General features: G+C 43.9%; 1 protein-coding gene across 7 annotated transcripts in view; it reads left to right on the forward strand.

Moving 5' to 3' along the window:
• The window catches only part of LOC121532116 (inositol hexakisphosphate and diphosphoinositol-pentakisphosphate kinase 1), a 64,925-nt gene extending 51,654 nt beyond the window's left edge, over nucleotides 1–13,271 (forward strand). For all 7 annotated transcript variants that reach the window (XM_041837823.2, XM_041837826.2, XM_041837828.2 and 4 more), the window contains 3 exons: nucleotides 9,172–9,309; nucleotides 10,522–10,641; nucleotides 12,388–13,271. In XM_041837823.2, the coding sequence (XP_041693757.1) occupies nucleotides 9,172–9,309; nucleotides 10,522–10,641; nucleotides 12,388–12,488 (359 nt within the window). In that variant the 3' untranslated portion in view covers nucleotides 12,489–13,271. The remainder of the gene's footprint in view (nucleotides 1–9,171; nucleotides 9,310–10,521; nucleotides 10,642–12,387) is intronic.
• The last annotated feature ends 7,331 nt before the right edge of the window (nucleotides 13,272–20,602 follow it).

The raw sequence follows: 20,602 nt of genomic DNA on the forward strand, positions 1-20,602 counted from the left end.
TCAGCTCCCTCCAAAGATTTTCTATTGGGTTCAGGTCTTTAGACTGGCTAGGCCACTCCAGGACCTTGAGATGCTTCTTACGGAGCCACTCCTTAGTTGCCCTGGCTGTGTGTTTCGGGTCGTTGTCATGCTGGAAGACCCAGCCACGACCCATCTTCAATGCTCTTACTGAGGGAAGGAGGTTGTTGGCCAAGATCTCGCGATACATGGCCCCATCCATCCTCCCCTCAATACGGTGCAGTCGTTCTGTCCCCTTTGCAGAAAAGCATCCCCAAAGAATGTTTCCACCTTCATGCTTCACAGTTGGGATTGTGTTCTTGGGGTTGTACTCATCCTCCTTCTTCCTCCAAACACGGCGAGTGGAGTTTAGACCAAAAAGCTCAATTTTTGTCTCATCAGACCACATTACCTTCTCCCATTCCTCCTCTGGATCATCCAGTTGGTCATTGGCAAACTTCAGACGGGCCTGGACATGCGCTGGCTTGAGCAGGGGGACCTTGCGTGCGCTGCAGGTTTTAATCCATGACGGCGTAGTGTGTTACTAATGGTTTTCTTTGAGACTGTGGTCCCAGCTCTCTTCAGGTCATTGACCAGGTCCTGCCGTGTAGTTCTGGGCTGATCCCTCACCTTCCTCATGATCATTAATGCCCCACGAGGTGAGATCTTGCATGGAGCCCCAGACCGAGGGTGATTGACCGTCATCTTGAACTTCTTCCATTTTCTAATAATTACGCCAACAGTTGTTGCCTTCTCACCAAGCTGCTTGCCTATTGTCCTGTAGCTCATCCCAGTCTTGTGCAGGTCTACAATTTTATCCCTGATGTCCTTACACAGCTCTCTGGTCTTGGCCATTGTGGAGAGGTTGGAGTCTGTTTGATTGAGTGTGTGGATAGGTGTCTTTTTATACAGGTAACGAGTTCAAAGAGGTGCAGTTAATACAGTTAATGAGTGGAGAACAGGAGGGCTTCTTAAAGAAAAACTAACAGGTCTGTGAGAGCCGGAATTCTTACTGGTTGGTAGGTGATCAAATACTTATGTCATGCAATAAAATGCAAATTAATTACTTAAAAATCATAGAATGTCATTTTCTGGATTTTTGTTTTAGATTCCGTCTCTCACAGTTGAAGTGTACCTATGATAAAAATTGGTTTTCATCAAGGATCGCGCTGTACTTTGCTCCGTTCATCTTTCCCTCGATCCTGACTAGTCTCCCAGTCCCTTCCGCTGAAAAACATCACCACAGCATGATGCTGCCACCAACATGCTTCACCGTAGGGATGGTGCCAGGTTTCTTCCAGACGTGAGTGTTGAAATTTTCCAACAGCACAGTGGTCTCCATCATTGGGAAATTGAAAAAATATGGAAATACACAGACTGCCTAGAGCTGGCCGTCTGACCAAACTGAGCAACGGGGTAAGAATGACAATTTGGAAATCTGTGGAAAAACTTAGAGATTGCTGTTCACCGCTGCTCACCATCTAACTTAACAGAGCTTGAGAACATCTGCAAGGAAGAATGGGAGAAAATCCCAAAATCCAGATGTGCAAAGCTGATACAAACATACCCAAAATGACTCAAACCTTTAATAGCCACCAAAGGTGCTTCTACAAGTATTCACACCCCTGATTCAATATGTTATGTAAATTAGATTTCTGTATTTAATTTTAAATGAATTTGCCAACATTTCTAAACTTTTTCATTATAGGGTATCAAATTAAATCAGCCTCTAATGTGCTAGTGATGGTATTGTGTGTAAATGGGTGAGAATATTTTTTATCCATTTTGAATAATTTCTGAAGGCACTGTATGTACCGGACCAAAAGAATCCCAAAATAATACGAGATAAGAGGTTGTTGAAAGGTGGTAAATGGGTTTTTTAAAGATGCCAGAACAGCTGTTTTTGAAGCTGTCGGGACCTTGAATGTATTGAGAGTTGTGCAAGCTAGCAAACAATGTTGTCTTTAGTTTGGCTAGCAGGCAAAAGCAATGATTGCCCTTGTAGGCTAAATACAGCTGCCAAAACGTCTTATATTAACTGAGAAAACCACTTTACACGGTTAAAACATATTTCCTAGTTTCTGGGCTTATCTGGATCAGTGAAAGACCTGTAACATTTGCTGCTTGAGCTTATGCAAGGACGAAGACCGAACGCACAAATACACTACATGACCAAAAGTATGTGGACACCTGCTCGTCAAACATCGCATTCCAAAATCATGGGTATTAATATGGCGTTGGTCCCTCCTTTGCTGCTATAACAACGCCACTCTCCTGGGAAGGCTTTCCACTAGATGTTGGAACATTGCTGCGGGGACTTGCTTCCGTTCAGCCACGAGCATTAGTGAGGTCGGCCACTGATGTTGGGCGATTTAGGCCTGGCTCGCAGTCGGCATTCCAATTCATCCCAAAGGTGTTCGATGGAGTTGAGGTCAGGGCTCTGTGCAGGTAGGTCAAGTTCTTCCGCACCGATCTCGACAAACCATTTCTGTATGGACCTCGCTTTGTGCACGGGGTCATTGTCATTCTGAAACAGGAAAGGGTCTTCCCCAAACTGTTGCCACAAAGTTGGAAGCACAGAATCGTCTAGAATGTCATTGTATGCAGTAGCGTTAAGATTTCCCTTCACTGGAACTAAGGGCCTAGCCCGAACCATGAAAAACAGCCCCAGACCATTATTCCTCCACCAAACCTTACAGTTGGCACTATTTATCGGGGAAGGTAGCGTTCTCCTGGAATCCGCCAAACCCAGATTCGTCGGTAGGACTGCCAGATGGTGAAATATGATTCATCACTCCAGAGAACGCGTTTCCACTGCTCCAGAATCCAATGGCGGCGAGTTTTACACCACTCCAGCCGACGCTTAGGATTGCGCATGGTGATCTTAGGCTTGTGTGCGGCTGCTCGGCCATGGAAACCCATTTCATGACGCTCCCGACAAACAGTTATTGTGCTGACATTGCTTCCAGAGGCAGTTTGGTACTCGCTATGCGCTTCAGCACTCAGCGGTCCCGTTGTGTGAGCTTGTGTGGCCTACCACTTTGTGGCTGAGCCGTTGTTGCTCCTAGATGTCTCCACTTCACAATAACAGCATTTACAGTTGACCGGGGCAGCTCTAGCAGGGCAGACATTTTACGAACTGACTTCTTGGAAAGGTAGCATCCTATGACGGTTGAAAGTTCTTAAAAAGAACAAACGAATGTGGCCCATGGACTACATGCCCTTCTCACATTCCATATCTTCATTCACTGTGTGTGTCTCCCTCTCTTGCTCTTCCACTATGTCTCACAGGTAGTGAATGAATGGTGCAGTGTAGCATCGGTGTCTTCTCTCACTGCATCTGGTGCGTGAGCTGAATTTGGAGGGAAAAGGCTGCAACACAGAGCTAGAGATGGAAAGACTGGAAGAGGAAAAGACGGAGATAGCAGAGAGTGAAAAGAAAGGCAAAGAGATCCACAAAGCGTCTCAGAGTAGAAAATTGGTCGTAAGTGCTGAGAATAGGGACATTTTACTCTTATGGGTAAAAAAAATATCTTTAGTTTTTTTTTTTTTTTTTTTTTTTATCATTTAGCAGACGCTCTTATCCAGAGCGACTTACAGGAGCAATTAGGGTTAAGTGCCTTGCTCAAGGGCACATCGACAGATTTGTTCACCTAGTCGGCTCAGGGATTAGAACCAGCGACCTTTCGGTTACTGGCACAACGCTCTTACCCACTAAGCTACCTGCCGCCCTAAATATATATTTAGTCATACGAGTCCTATTTAGGAGACCTCATGAGCTGTCCTAACCAGCTAAGAGTTACCAGCAGGTGTCTTGAAAATAGAAAAAAGGCAACGAGTCCATGGTTCCTGCGCCATATGCTATTGCTTTGGAGTTGTTGAAAGAATGTTTTGTTATTTCTATATGATCAAGCCATCAATAGTCTAGACCTACAGTGCATTCGGAAAGTATTCAGACCCCTTCACTTTTTTTAACGGTACAGCCTTATTCTAAAATGGACTCAATTGTTTTTTTTCCCCTCATCAATCTACACACTGCCCCATAATGACAGAGCAAAAACAGGTTTTTAGAAGTGTTCAACAATTAATAAAAAAAAACAAATCACAATTTACTTAAGTATTCAGACACTTTACTTAGTACTTTGAAGCACCTTTGGCAGCGATTACAGCCTTGAGTCTTCTTGAGTATGACGCTACAAGCTTGGCACACCTGTATTTGGGGAGTTTCTCCCGTTCTTCTCTGCAGATCCTCTCAAGCTCTTGTCAGGTTGGATGGGGAGCGTCGCTGCACAGCTATTTTCAGGTCTCTCCAGAGATGTTAGATCGGGTTCAAGCCTGGGCTCTGGCTGGGCCACTCAAGGACATTCAGAGACTTGTCCCGAAGCCACTCCTGCGTTGTCTTGGCTGTGTGCTTAGGGTCGTTGTCCTGTTGGAAGGTGAATCTTCGCCCCCAGAGGTTTTCAGCACTCTGGAGCAGGTTTTCATCAAGGATCGCGCTGTACTTTGCTCCGTTCATCTTTCCCTCGATCCTGACTAGTCTCCCAGTCCCTGCCGCTGAAAAACATCCCCACAGCATGATGCTGCCACCAACATGCTTCACCGTAGGGATGGTGCCAGGTTTCTTCCAGACGTGACCCTTGAACCAAAGAGTTCAATCTTGGTTTCATCAGACCAGAGAATCTTGTTTTTCATGTTCAGAGTCCTTTAGGTGCCTTTTGGCAAACTCCAAGCGGGCTGTCATGTACCTTTTACCGAGGAGTGGCTTCCATCTTGCCACTCTACCATAAAGGCCTGATTTGGTGGAGTGCTGCAGAGATGGTTGTCCTTCTGGAAGGTTCTCCCATCTCCACAGAGGAACTCTGGAGCTCTGTCAGAGTGACCATTGGGTTATTGGTCACCTCCCTGACCAAGGCGGATCTCCCCCGAATGCTCAGTTTGGCCGGGCGGCCAGCTCAAGGAAGAGTCTTGGTCGTTCTAAACTTCTTCCATTTAAGAATGATGGAGGCCACTGTGTTCTTGGGGACCTTCAATGCTGCAGACATTTTTTGGTACCCTTCCCCAGATCTGTGCCACGACACAATCCTGTCTCGGAGCTCTACGGACAATTCCTTTGACCTCATGGCTCGGTTTTTGCTCTGGCATGCACTGTCAACTGTGGGACCTTTATATAGACAGGTGTGTGCCTTTCCAAATCATGTCCAATCAATTGAATTTACCACAGGTGGACTCCACTCAAATTGTAGAAACATCTCAAGGATGGAAACAGGATTCACCTGAGCTCAATTTCCAGTCTCATAGCAATACAGTGCCTTGCAAAAGTATTCATCCCCTTTGGCGTTTTTTCCTATTTTGCTGCATTACAACCTGTAATTTAAATGGATTTTTATTTGGATTTCATGTAATGGACATATACAAAATACTCCAAATTGGTGAAGTGAAATGAAAAAAATTACTTGTTTCAAAAAAGTATAAAAAATTAATAATGGAAAAGTGGTGCGTGCATATGTATTCACCCCCTTTGCTATGAAGCCCCTAAATAAGATCTGGTGCAACCAATTACCTTCAGAAGTCACATAATTAGTTAGATTAATCACAGGTGGAATTTAAGTGTCACATGATCTCAGTATATACAGTGAGGGGAAAAAGTATTTGATTTGAAGACATGATCAGTCTATAATTTTAATGGTAGGTTTATTTGAACGGTGAGAGACAGAATAACAACAAAGCTGCTTGGCGATGGTCTTGTAGCCCATTCCAGCCTTGTGTAGGTCTACAATCTTGTCCCTGACATCCTTGGAGAGCTCTTTGGTCTTGGCCATGGTGGAGAGTTTGGAATCTGATTGATTGCTTCTGTGGACAGGTGTCTTTTATACAGGTAACAAACTGAGATTAGGAGCACTCCCTTTAAGAGTGTGCTCCTAATCTCAGCTCATTACCTGTATAAAAGACACCTGGGAGCCAGAAATCTTTCTGATTGAGAGGGGGTCAAATACTTTATTTCCCTCATTAAAATGCAAATACATTTATGACATGCGTTTTTCTGGATTTTGTTATTGTTATTTTGTCTCGCACTGTTCAAATAAACCTACCATTAAAATTATAGACTGATCATGTCTTTGTCAGTGGGCAAACGTACAAAATCAGCAGGGGATCAAATACTTTTTTCCCTCACAGTATAACCTGTTCTGAAAGGCCTCAGAGTCTGCAACACCACTAAGCAAGGTGCACCACCAAGCAAGCGGCACCATGAAGACCAAGGAGCTCTCCAAACAGGTCCGGGACAAAGTTGTGGAGAAGTACAGATCAGGGTTGGATTATAAAAAAATATCCGACACTTTGAACATCCCACAGAGCACCATTAAATCCATTATTAAAAAATTGAAATAATATGGCACCACAATAAACCTGCCAAGAGAGGGCCGCCCACCAAAACTCACGGATCAGGCAAGGAGGGCATTAATCAGAGAGGCAACAAAGAGACCAAAGATAACCCTGAAGGAGCTGCAAAGCTCCACAGCGGAGATTGGAGTATCTGTCCATAGGACCACTTTAAGCCGTACACTCCACAGAGCTGGGCTTTACGGAAGAGTGGCCAGAAAAAGCCATTGCTTAAAGAAAGAAATAAGCAAATACGTTTGGTGTTCGCCAAAAGGCATGTGGGAGACTCCCCAAACAAATGGAAGAAGGTACTCTGGTCAGATGAGACTAAAATTTAGCTTTATGGCCATCAAGGAAAATGCTATGTCTGGCGCAAACCCCACACCTCTCATCACCCAGAGTACACCATCCCCACAGTGAAGCATGGTGGTGGCAGCATCAAGCTGTGGTGATGTTTTTCATCGGCAGGGACTGGGAAACTTGTCAGAAATGAAGGAATGATGGATGGCGCTAAATACAGGGAAATTATTGAGGGAAACCTGTTTGTCTTCCAGAGATTTGAGACTGGGACGGAGGTTCACCTTCCAGCAGGACAATGACCCTAAGCATACTGCTAAAGCAACACTCGAGTAGTCCCCTGTAGCTCAGTTGGTAGAGCTTGCAGCGCCAGCTATGCACACTCAAGTTTTCAGTTTATTGTTCTTATTTCTTGTTTGTTTCACCCCAAAAATGATTTTGCATCTTCAAAGTGGTAGGATTGTTGTGTAAATCAAATGATACAAACCACAAAAAAATCTATTTTAATTCCAGGTTGTAAGGCAACAAAATAGGAAAAATACTTTCGCAAGCCACTGTACGCAAGCCACTGTACGTTTGAAAAAATTTCTAAAAACCTGTTTTCGCTTTGTCATTTATGGGGTTTTGTGTGTTGATAGTTGAGGAAAAACATTAATTTAATCCATTTTAGAATAAGGCTGTAACGTAACAAAATGTGGAAAAGTCAATGGGTCTGAATACTTTCCGAATGCGCTTTTGAGGACTATTTCACATATGCCTAAATACTTATAACCATTAGGCTAAAAAAGTATCACTTTTTATTATTTAATTAACCTACATTTTCAAGTTATCCCTTTGGAGCGCAGTATCACATTGTTAAACAACTTGCCTAAATTGGGTATGCCTATAAGAATTGGGCATTTGAAGGCATCTATGGCTTCATGTTAACTTTGTTCGATGAAAATGATTAGACCTTTAAAAATGTTTAATGCAACATCGGCAAGTGACTTGATGCCTACTGTGCCCAAACGATTTAGAGTTGTTAAATGGGAGTGACGAGTGTGTTGATATAACAGTAATATTATCAGAATTCTGCTTTAAACAACCATCAGAATTGGTTTTTAAAAAAGGTTATACATGCCAATATATTAGGCAAGAATTAAGAGTCGGCAAAGTGATCGTGTCAGACTAAAAATATATCAAACGTTTTAGTCACATTCACGTGAAAAATCTGTCGGTGCCCTTTAGCAAGGCACTTAACCCTAATTGCTCCTGTAAGTCGCTCTTGATAAGAGCGTCTGCTAAGTGATGAAAATGTACATTTTGTCTGAAGCGTGCTATAGAGTTCACAGCTGGCGATGCCTCATTGCAATTGGTTATTCCCCATATTTTCAACATTGCCAACAATCACAATTCTTCCTTTGTGGTACCTCAAACTATCGTAATTACCAGCTGAGAAGCTTTTATGAATTGATTTTACACCTGTCTCAGTTTATCTGAGCAGTGTCTTAACATCATCCTAAAACCTACTCTGAGCTGGGAGTTTTTTTTGCCTTAGAACAGGTTTTAATAGGATTCCTAGGACCTTTTCTGAGATGCTTTGTGGGTACAGGCCTTCTCCACAGAAGTCAGGGTCGATATTCTTTAGCAGACTTTGGCAGGCGAACCCTCATGTTCTACTGACCTTGGTTTGCCTAGATTAACGATGTTGAAACTGCTTATGGCTGAAGCTCAGCAAACACAAAAGCTCGAGTAAAGGCTTCACCACAATGTAATCGTTGGGGTTGGTGGCAGTCCATCCTGACTAAATTGATTTGTGACATCTCTTGAGAAATCACATTAACGCGTTGATTAATCACAATTAAACTGTCTGTCGGCTGGGGAAGATTAAGTGTGAAACATATCAGCGGAAGACTGTAGAATGCGGCCCGTCGAAGCTGTTTGTGCGGACCTTTTTAAAAGTACTGTTGGGATTTAATGTACAACAGGTGGACAGTTCGGGGAGAAACGCAAGGCCGACTGCATGTATTCTGGAAAATGGATGGACGACGCATTGCTTGACCTTATCCATTCCTTGTGTTTGTGTGGTGCTATCACTTCCATCGTGGTGTTCTTTTGGGCTGCACTGTATGTAAAAGGGTTGAATGGCCGCACAGGCCTGTTCGTGTGTGTGTGTGTGTGTGAGAAAAGGCTGTCGTCACACAACACAAGGCTTCATCGCAGGACGTGTACGTCGTTCGCAATGCACAACGGGTCTTTAGTCCAGCTGGTCTCTATGGCTTGGTACTTTAGTGTGAATGACATGGCTGGATTTTGGCATGGTCCTCCCACGGTGCCCTGCGGGAAGCCCATGTCTACCTTTCTCCATCAAGTGACGTCACATTGATGTCATACGGTTTATTGACCAGAAATGGTGGCCCGGGCCATTGGGAAAGGGGCTACGTGCTGTATTTCTGTATCACCACTTCTCCTCGATCAGATGGAGGGGTGGTGCAACTGTGTGTCTCCTCTCCGCTGCAGGCTTTGAAGGCTGCTCCATGGTGCCCTCTATCTACCCACTGGAGACACTGCACAACTCGCTGTCCCTCAAGCAGGTGGACGAGTTCCTCAATGCTGTGTGTGAGGACAGCAGCGACGCCCATGCTAAGACCATGAAAGGTAGGTATTCTAGTCAAGGTAGGTATTTAGTGCTTTCCAGAAGCAACATACCTAGCATGCACACTACAGACCTGATCCAAGTTCTGTTTGTGCTGTCGTGCAAACTCCTATGGTCATTGGTGTGATAATGACCATAAGAGTTGGCAAGACAGTACAAACAGATCTGAGAACAAGCTAACAAATACATACACTATATATACAAAAGTATGTGGACACCCCTTCAAATTAGTGGATTCGACTATTTCAGCCTCACCCATTGCTGACAGGTGTATAAAATTTAAGCACATAGCCATGCAATCGCCATAGACATGCTACCTTTCCAACAAGTCAGTTCGTCAAATGTCTGCCCTGCTAGAGCTGCCCGGTCAACTGTAAGTGCTGTTATTGTGAAGTGGAAACGTCTAGGAGCAACAACGATTCAGCCGCGAAGTGGTAGACCACACAAGCTCACAGAACGGGACCGCCTATTGCTGAAGTGCGTAGCGTGTAAAAAATAGTCTGTCCTCGGTTGCAACACTCACTACCGAGCTCCAAACTGCCTCTGGAAGCAACGTCAGCACAATAACAAGCCTAAGATAACCATGCGCAATGCCAAGCATTGGCTGCAGGGATGTAAAACTCGCCACCATTGGACTCCGGGGCAGTGGAAACGCATTCTCTGGTGTGAAGAATCACGCTTCACCATCTGGCAGGCCTACGGACAAATCTGGGTTTGGCAGGTGCCAGGAGAACGAACGCTACTTGCCCGAATGCATAGTGCCAACTGTAAAGTTTGCTTGAGGAGGAATAATGGTCTGGGGCTGTTTTTCATGGTTCAAGCTAGGCCCCTTAGTTCCAGTGAAGGGAAATCTTAACGCTACTGCATACAATGACATTCTAGACGATTCTGTGCTTCCAACTTTGTGGCAACAGTTTGGGGAAGGCCCTTTCCTGTTTCAGAATGACAAAGCGAGGTACATACAGAAATGGTTTGTCGAGATCGGTGCGGAAGAACGTGACTGGGGGGGATCAACTACATATTAATGCCCATGATTTTGGAATGAGATGTTCGCTGAGCAGGTGTCCACATACTCTTGGTCATGTAGTGTTTATTTTGTGTCCGAATCATCACTGTCTTTCTCAGTGGCATATAATACATATCCCCTGTAGGTCTCCTAATGCAATGTTTAGTAGTGTACATCTTGTATAAATACTATTATCGTTTCCCTCCAGCTCTCTCTGTCTTGTTCGACACTTCAAGCCAGGGGTATGGCCAGGCACACACCTACCCCCCACCAAAGGCCCTCTCCTCCTCAGAAACTCCTGTTCGGCCCCCCACCCGCCCACTATGCTGTGAGTATACTGACCACCATGTTCTTCCATGTCTGTCCGACCACCACCCCAAGCCCTTACCCAGATGGGTGTAAGCAATATGGGGGACACTCCTCCCAACCTCATGGGTAGGTTAGGTTGAGATTACACCCACAGTCCCTTCAGATCTACAAACATGAAAGTGATGGTAGGGGCTAGGGAAAAGGGATTGTTTTAGGACCCAACACTACAATTGCAATGATTAGTCTTAGCCACACTTACATTGTCCTAGAACAGGGTCGTGTTCAATAGGGCATGCGACAGAAAATGTTTTAAAACAGAGGTCCCATTAGTCCCTCCCCCTTTTCAGTCGGTTTTCTTCTGTTTGTAGCCTATTACTGACTAATGATCATGACCCAGGTTAACAGCTACAACAGTTAACAGCCTAACCAGTACCCTTAACCAGGCAACAAACACTCTGGCTTGGCCAAGAGAGACAGATAGGTTTTCCAGAGTATGAGATATAAAAGCCTGCTTTCCCTGGTCTTAAACTGTCAAACTAAATGAGAGCCTTGTGTTTTTGTCTTTCATCGCCAAGAGGAGAGGCGCTATCAATTAAGACTTCAGTAAAGTAGGATTCAGGATAATAACCCCACTTAGTTTTGCCGTGCCGTCTCCGGCTCGCCACTGGGTTCCGTTGTTGTCAGTGTCCCCCTCCCTCTTCCCTCCCATCCCACTCGTTGTGCCTCCAGTGGGCTACATGGTGATTCATTTGGCCCTTCACCAGTATTTTAGGATTGTTTCAACAGCTGCTGTGAGCTGCTATCTCTCTGACGCTCTCTTTAGCTCTCTCTCCTCATTCCTCATAACCCATTTAATGTCTATTATGGTATAGAGGAGGAGTAGAAAACATGCTGGATGTTAGAAGTGTCGCTCAGATGAATAGCAGTTTGGTTTTCATTTGAGGTGGCGTGACATTGTTTATTTTCCCAATAGAGTCAGTAGACTGCATTCAGTGCAGCTGAATTTAGTACAGAACTAGCTATTAAAAATATTGCCTAGTCAGACCATTATTACTGTTCCAGCTGGCTGATAGGTAGGTAATGTTAAGGGAAATCTTAATGCTACAGCATACAATGACATTCTAGATGATTCTGTGCTTCCAACTTTGTGGCAACAGTTTGGGGAAGGCCATTTCAGCATGACAATGCCCCCGTGCACAAAGCGAGGTCAATACAGAAATTGTTTGTCGAGATCGGTGTGGAAGAACTTGACTGGCCTGCACAGAGCCCTGACCTCAACCCCATCGAACACCTTTGGGATGAATTGGACTGCCGACTGTGAGTCAGGTCTAATCGCCCAACATCAGTGACCGACCTCACTAATGCTGTTGTGGCTGAATGGAAGAAAGTCCCCGCAGCAATGTTCCAACATCTAGTGGAAAGCCTTCCCAGAAGAGTGGAGGCTGTTATAGCAGCAAAGGGGGGACCAACACCATATTAATGCCCATGATTTTGGAATGAGATGTTCGACGAGCATACTTTTGGCCATGTAGTGTATATGTATGTGGTTGGGTGTATATGGAGGCAAAACAGGTTTAAACACGAATAATTGAGTTTCACCCAGGACTGTGCCTAATAGCTGTGACTGATATTCTAATTTCCCCAATTTCAACCTCAGTCACAACTCAATTACTTTCACCTAATATTTGCCATGTTTGTTTGTGTGGGTCTCTTTCCTTCTCTCTTTCTCTCTGACTTTCTCTTTTCATTGTGTGTGTGTGCGCAGTAAGCAGTGGCCCCCCCAGCACAGTGTCCAGTGCAGGACCCTCCTCCCCCACCTCAATGAACTCATCGACCCCAGCCATACACTTCAGCTTCAGTGAGTAGACCGTAACCCCCTCACCGGATCCCACAGAGGAACCGCAGGACATCACAACACCTGGACCTTCAGAGGCAGTCATCCACTCATTATTAATCCATCCATCCACACTGTGCCCGTCAACCTATGTGAGTGCCTTCAAACTCTAGTCAGTAATCACAGTCACATACAGTGCTGGACCGTCCGTCCTATTTTGTGGACAAAAGCGTACCAAAACCCTCAGGGGGATGTCTGTCCAACCAACACTGCCCCATTTGAGCGACAGCCAGGGGAGGAGCCTATGCCCAGTGTCCTCAGCAGGATATAGACTGGCCTGAGGCTTGATGCATCCCTACTGCCCATCTGTCTGTCCTGGATTCTGACTGCCTGCTGAAGTGGCTGCTGGACAGAGACAATGGGAGAAACTAGCTGTTTTCTTCCATTCTTCATCCAAATCCTGTTCAATATGGAACCACACACACACACACACACACACACACACACAAAATCTGGCTCTGCAGGAGTACCTCCTTTCTCAGAGAAGGCAGGCAGATTCAGAATATTCTACATCAATCATGGCAGGCATAATTATTGGCATACAGGTTATAGTTGAGCCAGTTGATCAAATACGGACAGCTATCTCAGTTTTGTTGTGTCCCTCTTTTTATATTCTGTTTTGGGATGGCTGTACTTTACATGATTTGGGGGAAAGGGTACAATACGTTACAACAGGAATACTGTACACTGAGTATACAAAACATTAAGAACACCTGCTCTTTCTATGACACTGACCAGGTGAATCCAGGTGAAAGCTATTTGATGTCACTTGTTAAATCCACTTCAATCAGTGTAGATGAAGGGGAGCAGACGGATTAAATAAGGATTTTTAAGCCTTGAGACATGGATTGTGTATGTGTGCCATTCAGAGGGTGCGCAACTCAATATTAGGAAGGCCTTTCTGTTTCCTATCATGTCTACACAGCATTTTGTCACAAAATAATGCACAACTCATATTTTATATACATATTGGTTTTAAGTTTGAGTCCCATGTAAAATATATTTCATATATACCTCTCTCAACCTAACAAAAATATAAACAATAGAATTGTCTCAACACCTTACATAAAAATCGGTGGTAAATATATATTTTTTACAGTGTTTCAACAGTAAACCACTCCAGAGGAAATAGCTGACTGTCTTTAGGCTTCCTCAGTCTATACTGGGGCGGGTCCTAGACCTTTTTAAACATATCTGCTGTCTTGCCAAAGTTATGTGTTTTTAATGTTAATTTAAACGGTTGTGTATCATGGTGTAATACATATTATTTGGGCATCTGTATTGTCCCAGTGGGGTTAAATAAAGTTGTATTGATTTGAATATGTATTTATGGATAAAAAATAACCTTCTTAGATGGAAGGTATGCGTTGAATCATTTAACAAAAACAATGGTTAATATTTACGAATACAAGTCAAACGAAAGGTTTTTTTGTTGTACAGTAATTCTCCAAATTGTAAAACCAAAACGTTTCAATGGATTATGAAGAGAACATGAATGTCATTGTATTTGTAGTTTGAATGTAGGAGTCTGTGTTATTTCAATGCTCTCAACTGTACCAATATAGAACTAGCACTGCTTTCTTTGATAGTAATGATTTATTTAATGACTGGTGTTTGTAGGTGAAATTAGGGCTGTTTATGTGGTTATTTAATGTGCCATGGAATGTCAGCTAAATATATTTGATGCTGTATGGAATCCTCTCCTTAGACGTGTCTTATTAAGGTCTAGAAATAAAACACCAATGTTGTTTTATGTTATCTGATCTCTGAAGGTTGTGGTTCTCCAGTAATCTCAGGCAATAAAAAATATATTTTAACAAGTCTAATATGGGCACTATTGTGTGAGGGTGGGGGGGGAGTTGTGGGTGCGGCAATGTTCATTACTACATAGTATGATATGCTTGCTTCAATTAGTTTAAGTTGAGAGGATTGTGTATAAGTGCACTGTTCATGTCTGTTTATGTGAATGATGGAGAGAAACAGATCTTTAACAAGCCTTCATTGTACAGTTCAGGAATACCCATACAGAGCTTAAATGCGACATTACAGAATCAATAGAAAGATGTGAAACTCCCTCCAATCTTTTATTTTGTTAGTTCTCCTCACATGGGGAGGAGCAGGAAGTTGCTATGTTTATTGTGATTATCAAAGATCCTGAAGCCTGAGGAGAGTTGCATGTAGACCACATCCTCCAGCTCTAGAGGCACTGCATTGGATACATATTCATAACCTCCACTATTATACTAACCTGCCCACATTACTTTCTGCCAGTGCGCAGCCTGTTTTTTTAAAACTGCGTTCTCTCACTTCAGCTCATCCACCTGGCTCTCACTGGCTGTCACAATGGCCTCCAAGCACCTCAGCTCCACTCTCTGTTGCACCACCATGTCTCGCAGTGCTCTCAGCTCAGCCCAGGTGTCAGGTTGCGTGGTTGCGTGTAGTTTCGGTCCTGTGACTCTGATGAACAGTGGTGTAAAGTACTTAAGTTGTCTTTTAAGGTATCTGTACTTTACTATTTAGCCTATATTGTTGACAACTTTTACTTTCCTAAAGAAAATATGTACAGTTGAAGTCGGAAGTTTACATACACTTAGGTTGGAGTCATTAAAACTCGATTTTCAGCCACTCCACAAATGTCTTGTTAACAAACTATAGTATTGGCAAGTCGGTTAGGACATCTACTTTGTGCATGACACAAGTAATTTTTCCAACAATTGTTTACCGACAGATTATTTCACTTATAATTAACTGTATCACAATTCCAGTGGGTCAGAAGTTTACAATACACTAAGTTGACTGTGCCTTTTAAACAGCTTGGAAAATTCCAGAAAATGATGTCATGGCTTCAAACACCATGGGACCACGCAGCCGTCATACCACTCAGGAAGGAGACGCGTTCTGTCTCCTAGAGATGAACGTACTTTGGTGCGAAAAGTGCAAATCAATCCCAGAACAACAGCAAAGGATCTTGTGAAGATGCTGGAGGAAACATGTACAAAAGTATCTACAGTGAGGGGAAAAAAGTATTTGATCCCCTGCTGATTTTGTACGTTTGCCCACTGACAAAGAAATGATCAGTCTATAATTTTAATGGTAGGTTTATTTGAACAGTGAGAGACAGAATAACAACAACAAAATCCAGAAAAACGCATGTCAAAAATGTTATAAATTGATTTGCACTTTAATGAGGGAAATAAGTATTTGACCCCCTCTCAATCAGAAAGATTTCTGGCTCCCAGGTGTCTTTTATACAGGTAATGAGCTGAGATTAGGAGCACACTCTCTTAAAGGGAGTCCTAATCTCAGTTTGTTACCTGTATAAAAGACACCTGTCCACAGAAGCAATCAATCAATCAGATTCCAAACTCTTCACCATGGCCAAGACCAAAGAGCTCTCCAAGGATGTCAGGGACAAGATTGTAGACCTACACAAGGCTGGAATGGGCTACAAGACCATCGCCAAGCAGCTTGGTGAGAAGGTGACAACAGTTGGTGCGATTATTCGCAAATGGAAGAAACACAAAAGAACTGTCAATCTCCCTCGGCCTGGGGCTCCATGCAAGATCTCACCTCGTGGAGTTGCAATGATCATGAGAACGGTGAGGAATCAGCCCAGAACTACACGGGAGGATCTTGTCAATGATCTCAAGGCAGCTGGGACCGTAGTCACCAAGAAAACAATTGGTAACACACTACGCCGTGAAGGACTGAAATCCTGCAGCGCCCGCAAGGTCCCCCTGCTCAAAAAAGCACATATACAGGGCCGTCTGAAGTTTGCCAATGAACATCTGAATGATTCAGAGGAGAACTGGGTGAAAGTGTTGTGGTCAGATGAGACCAAAATCGAGCTCTTTGGCATCAACTCAACTCGCCATGTTTGGAGGAGGAGGAATGCTGCCTATGACCCCAAGAACACCATCCCCACCATCAAACATGGAGGTGGAAACATTATGCTTTGGGGGTGTTTTTCTGCTAAGGGGACAGGACAACTTTACCGCATAAAAGGGACGATGGACGGGGCCATGTACCGTCAAATCTTGGGTGAGAATCTCCTTCCCTCAGCCAGGGCATTAAATGGTTGTGGATGGGTATTCCAGCATGACAATGACCCAAAAAACACACGGCCAAGGCAACAAAGGAGTGGCTCAAGAAGAAGCACATTTAAGGTCCTGGAGTGGCCTAGCCAGTCTCCAGACCTTAATCCCATATAAACTCTGTGGAGGGAGCTGAAGGCTCGAGTTGCCAAACGTCAGCCTAGAAACCTTAATGACTTGGAGAAGATCTGCAAAAAGGAGTGGAACAAAATCCCTCCTGAGATGTGTGCAAACCTGGTGGCCAACTACAAGAAACGTATGACCACTGATCATTTCTTTGTCAGTGGGCAAACGTACAAAATCAGCAGGGGATCAAATACTTTTTTCCCTCACTGTATATCCACAGTAAAACGAGTCCTATATCGACATAACCTGAAAGGCCGATCAGAAGCCACTGCTCCAAAACCGCCATAAAAATGCCAGACTACGGTTTGCAACTGCACATGGGAACAAAGATCGTACTTTTTGGAGAAATGTCCTCTATATGTCTAATGAAACAAAAATAGAACTGTTTGGCCATAATGACCATCGTTATGTTTGGAGGAAAAAGGGGGACGCTTGCAAGCCGAAGAACACCCATTCCAACAGTGAAGCACGGGGGTGGCAGCATCATGCTGTGGGGGTGCTTTGCTGCAGGAGGGACTGGTGCACTTCACAAAATAGATGGCATCATGAGGAAGGAAAATTATGTGGATATATTGAAGCAACATCTCAAGACATCAATCAAGAAGTTAAAGCTTGGTTGCAAATGGGTCTTCCAAATGGACAATGACCCCAAATATACTTCCAAAGTTGTGGCAAAATGGCTTAAGGACAACAAAGTCAAGGTATTGGAGTGGCCATCACAAAGCCCTGACCTCAATCCTATAGAAAATTTGTGGGCAGAACTGAAAAAGCGTGTGTGAGCAAGGAGGCCTACAAACCTGACTCGCTCTGTCAGGAGAAATGGGCAAAAATTCACCCAACGTATTATGGGAAGCTTGTGGAAGGCTACCTGAAACGTTTGACCCAAGTTAAACAATTTAAAGGCAATGCTACCAAATACTAATTGAGTGTATGTAAACTTCTGACCCACTGGGAATGTGATGAAATAAATCATTCTCTCTACTATTATTCTGACATTTCACTTTCTTAAAATAAAGTGGTGATCCAAACTGACCTAAAACAGGGAATTTTTACTAGGATTAAATGTCAGGAATTGTGAAAAACTGAGTTTAAATGTATTTGGCTAAGGTGTATGTAAACTTCAGACTTCAACTGTACTTTTTACTCCCATACATTTTCCCTGACACCAAAAGGTACTGGTTACATTTCAAATGCGCAGGCAGGACAGCAATATGGTCAAATTCATTCACCTATCAATATAACACGTTGTCATCCCTACTGCCTCTGATCTGGCGGACTCACTAAACATAAAAACTGTGTTTGTAAATTATGCCTGCATGTGGGAGTGTGCCGCTGTCTGTCAAATGTTTTTTTTTTAACTAGCCAATCGTGGCGTCTGGTTTGCTACATTTACATTTTAGTCATTTAGCAGACGCTCTTATCCAGAGCGACTTACAGTTAGTGAGTGCATACATTATTATTTTTATTTTTCATACTTGCCCACCGTGGGAATCGAACCCACAACCCTGGCGTTGCAAACGCCATGCTCTACCAACTGAGCTACAGCCCTGCCGGCCATTCCCTCCCCTACCCTGGACGACGCTGGGCCAATTGTGCGCCGCCCCATGGGTCTCCTGGTCGCGGCCGGCTATTTGATGTATAGCTTTTACTTTTTTACTTCTACTCAACTATGACGTACTTTTTCCACCACTGTACTTAAGTACATTTAAAAGCAGATACTTTTTCTCAGGTAGTATTTTACTGGGTGACTCGCTTTTCTATTAAGGTATCTTTACTTTTACTCAAGTATGACAATTGAGTACTTTTTCCCACCACTGCTGTTGAGTGATGTCGTTCTCTCTGACCCCTCCACTTCTCCCTGATCCCATGCCACAGACAGGCAGACAGGCAGACGGACAGACACACACACACCAGCAACACCAGCAGAGCTACAGCACCTTTTCATTCTGAAACAGAAATGATGCATCTATGAGGCTCAGTCCCCTTCTTTATATACACACTAGTCATGGTGAACTAATACATGGGAATTTTAACAGGTGTACTCAGTGGACCATTTGGAGAACATAGCCAAGGACGATGAGTGATGTAACAGAACACAGGTAAATATTACTCCATGGCACGTCATTCAAGTTTAAGGCCATGGGAAAATCCAAGTTGGCTTTTTCTTTCAATATAGAGTATTTCTATGTGTGAATGTGGATCTGTGTGCGCGGGTGGTGTGTTTGTAGGTGACTGGTTCCATCTAGTTGACCAGTCTAAACAGGGCATTTTGTCCCTGGTCTATCAACAGGCTGCGTTGTGTTAATTGTCCTTATCGTGGTGAAGGTCTAGACCGATGGGGCCTGTGTAATTGATCTATAAAGAAAGAGAGGGGTGTTGTCTAACAGTATATCTGAGTCACTGCTCTTGGCTGGGACACCTTTCTCCCTCTCTCCTCCCCTCTAACTCTCCCTCTTTCCTCTCTCCATCTCCTCTCCTTCTCCCTCCCTCTCACCCACCCCCTCTCCGCCAAACATTAATGATGACTCCTTCCTTGGCTCCAGCTCCAAAGTGTTGCTATGGAGACCATTTCAATTCCGCTAGCAACCCCACCCCCCTTTGTAATTGACTTCTAGAGACGGTGGGTGAATGGAAAGAGCTGCGACACACTGCAGGGAGTGCGACGGAAAAAGCTGTGAGTTTGCCTTCTCACCGAATGATGTCATTCGTACCCACCACTGTTGGCCACACACAAACTGGTGCACATGGACACACTGAATACGTTTAGATAGATTTGTGGATAATGCATTTAAAATCATCTACGATGAGACAAAAAAAAGTTTGAAAACGTATTTCCATTGTGGTCCTCTTAAATAAATGGCTCAAATTAAGATAAATTAAGAAGCTAGTAGACCTAACCTACTACGCATACTTGAGTTCCAGATCTAATAATAATTCATACGTTTTGGAACCTGTTTGAACACTTTTCAAAGAATCTCATTGCGCATAAAAAGTAAAACAACGAACAAAAAATGTAAATGATGGAGATTTGAAAGTCCGTCTGCTTGGGATGAAAGTTTATTTTATTTTATACCCCCTTTTCTCCCCAATTGGTAGTTACAGTCTTGTACCATCGCTGCAACTCCCGTACGGACTCGGGAGAGGCGAAGGTCGAGAGCAATGTGTCCTCCGAAACATTACCCTGTCAAGCCACACTGCTTCTTGACACACTGCTCACTTAACCCGGAAGCCAGCCACACCAATGTGTCGAAGAAAACACCGTACAACTGGCGAGAGAAGTCAGCGTGCATGTGCCCTGCCTGCCACAAGGAGTCTCTAGAGCGCGATGGGACAAGGACATCCTGGCCTGCCAAACCCTCCCCTAACCCGGACGATGCTGGGCCAATTGTGCGCCGCCGCCCGGGATCGAACCCGGGTCTGTAGTGACCTCAACCCCATCGAACACCTTTGGGATGAATTGGAACTCAGACTGCGAGCCAGGCCTAATCGCCCAACATCAGTGCCCGACCTCACTAATGCTCTTGTGGCTGAATGGAAGCAAGTCCCTGCAGCAATGTTCCAACATCTAGTGGAAAGCTTTCCCAAAAGAGTGGAGGCTGTTACAGCAACAAAGGGGGGACCAACTCCATATCAATGCGGATGATTCTGGAATGAGATGTTCGACGAGCAGGTGTCTTTTGGTCATGTAGTGTATCTTTTGGTATTTGTTTCATTAGTCCATTTTTAATATAGTCTCAAAATGTTTTTCATGTCAGCAATCAAGTTTTCAAGATGTATAACTTTGCATCATACCAGCTTTATTTCTGTCTTTTTTTTTGTTATGGTTCTTGAAAAACTTGATTGCTGGCATGCAAAACATTTTGGGA

This window comes from Coregonus clupeaformis, chromosome 19 (genome assembly GCF_020615455.1).
Source record: "Coregonus clupeaformis isolate EN_2021a chromosome 19, ASM2061545v1, whole genome shotgun sequence".
In the NCBI taxonomy this organism is placed as follows: domain Eukaryota; kingdom Metazoa; phylum Chordata; class Actinopteri; order Salmoniformes; family Salmonidae; genus Coregonus; species Coregonus clupeaformis.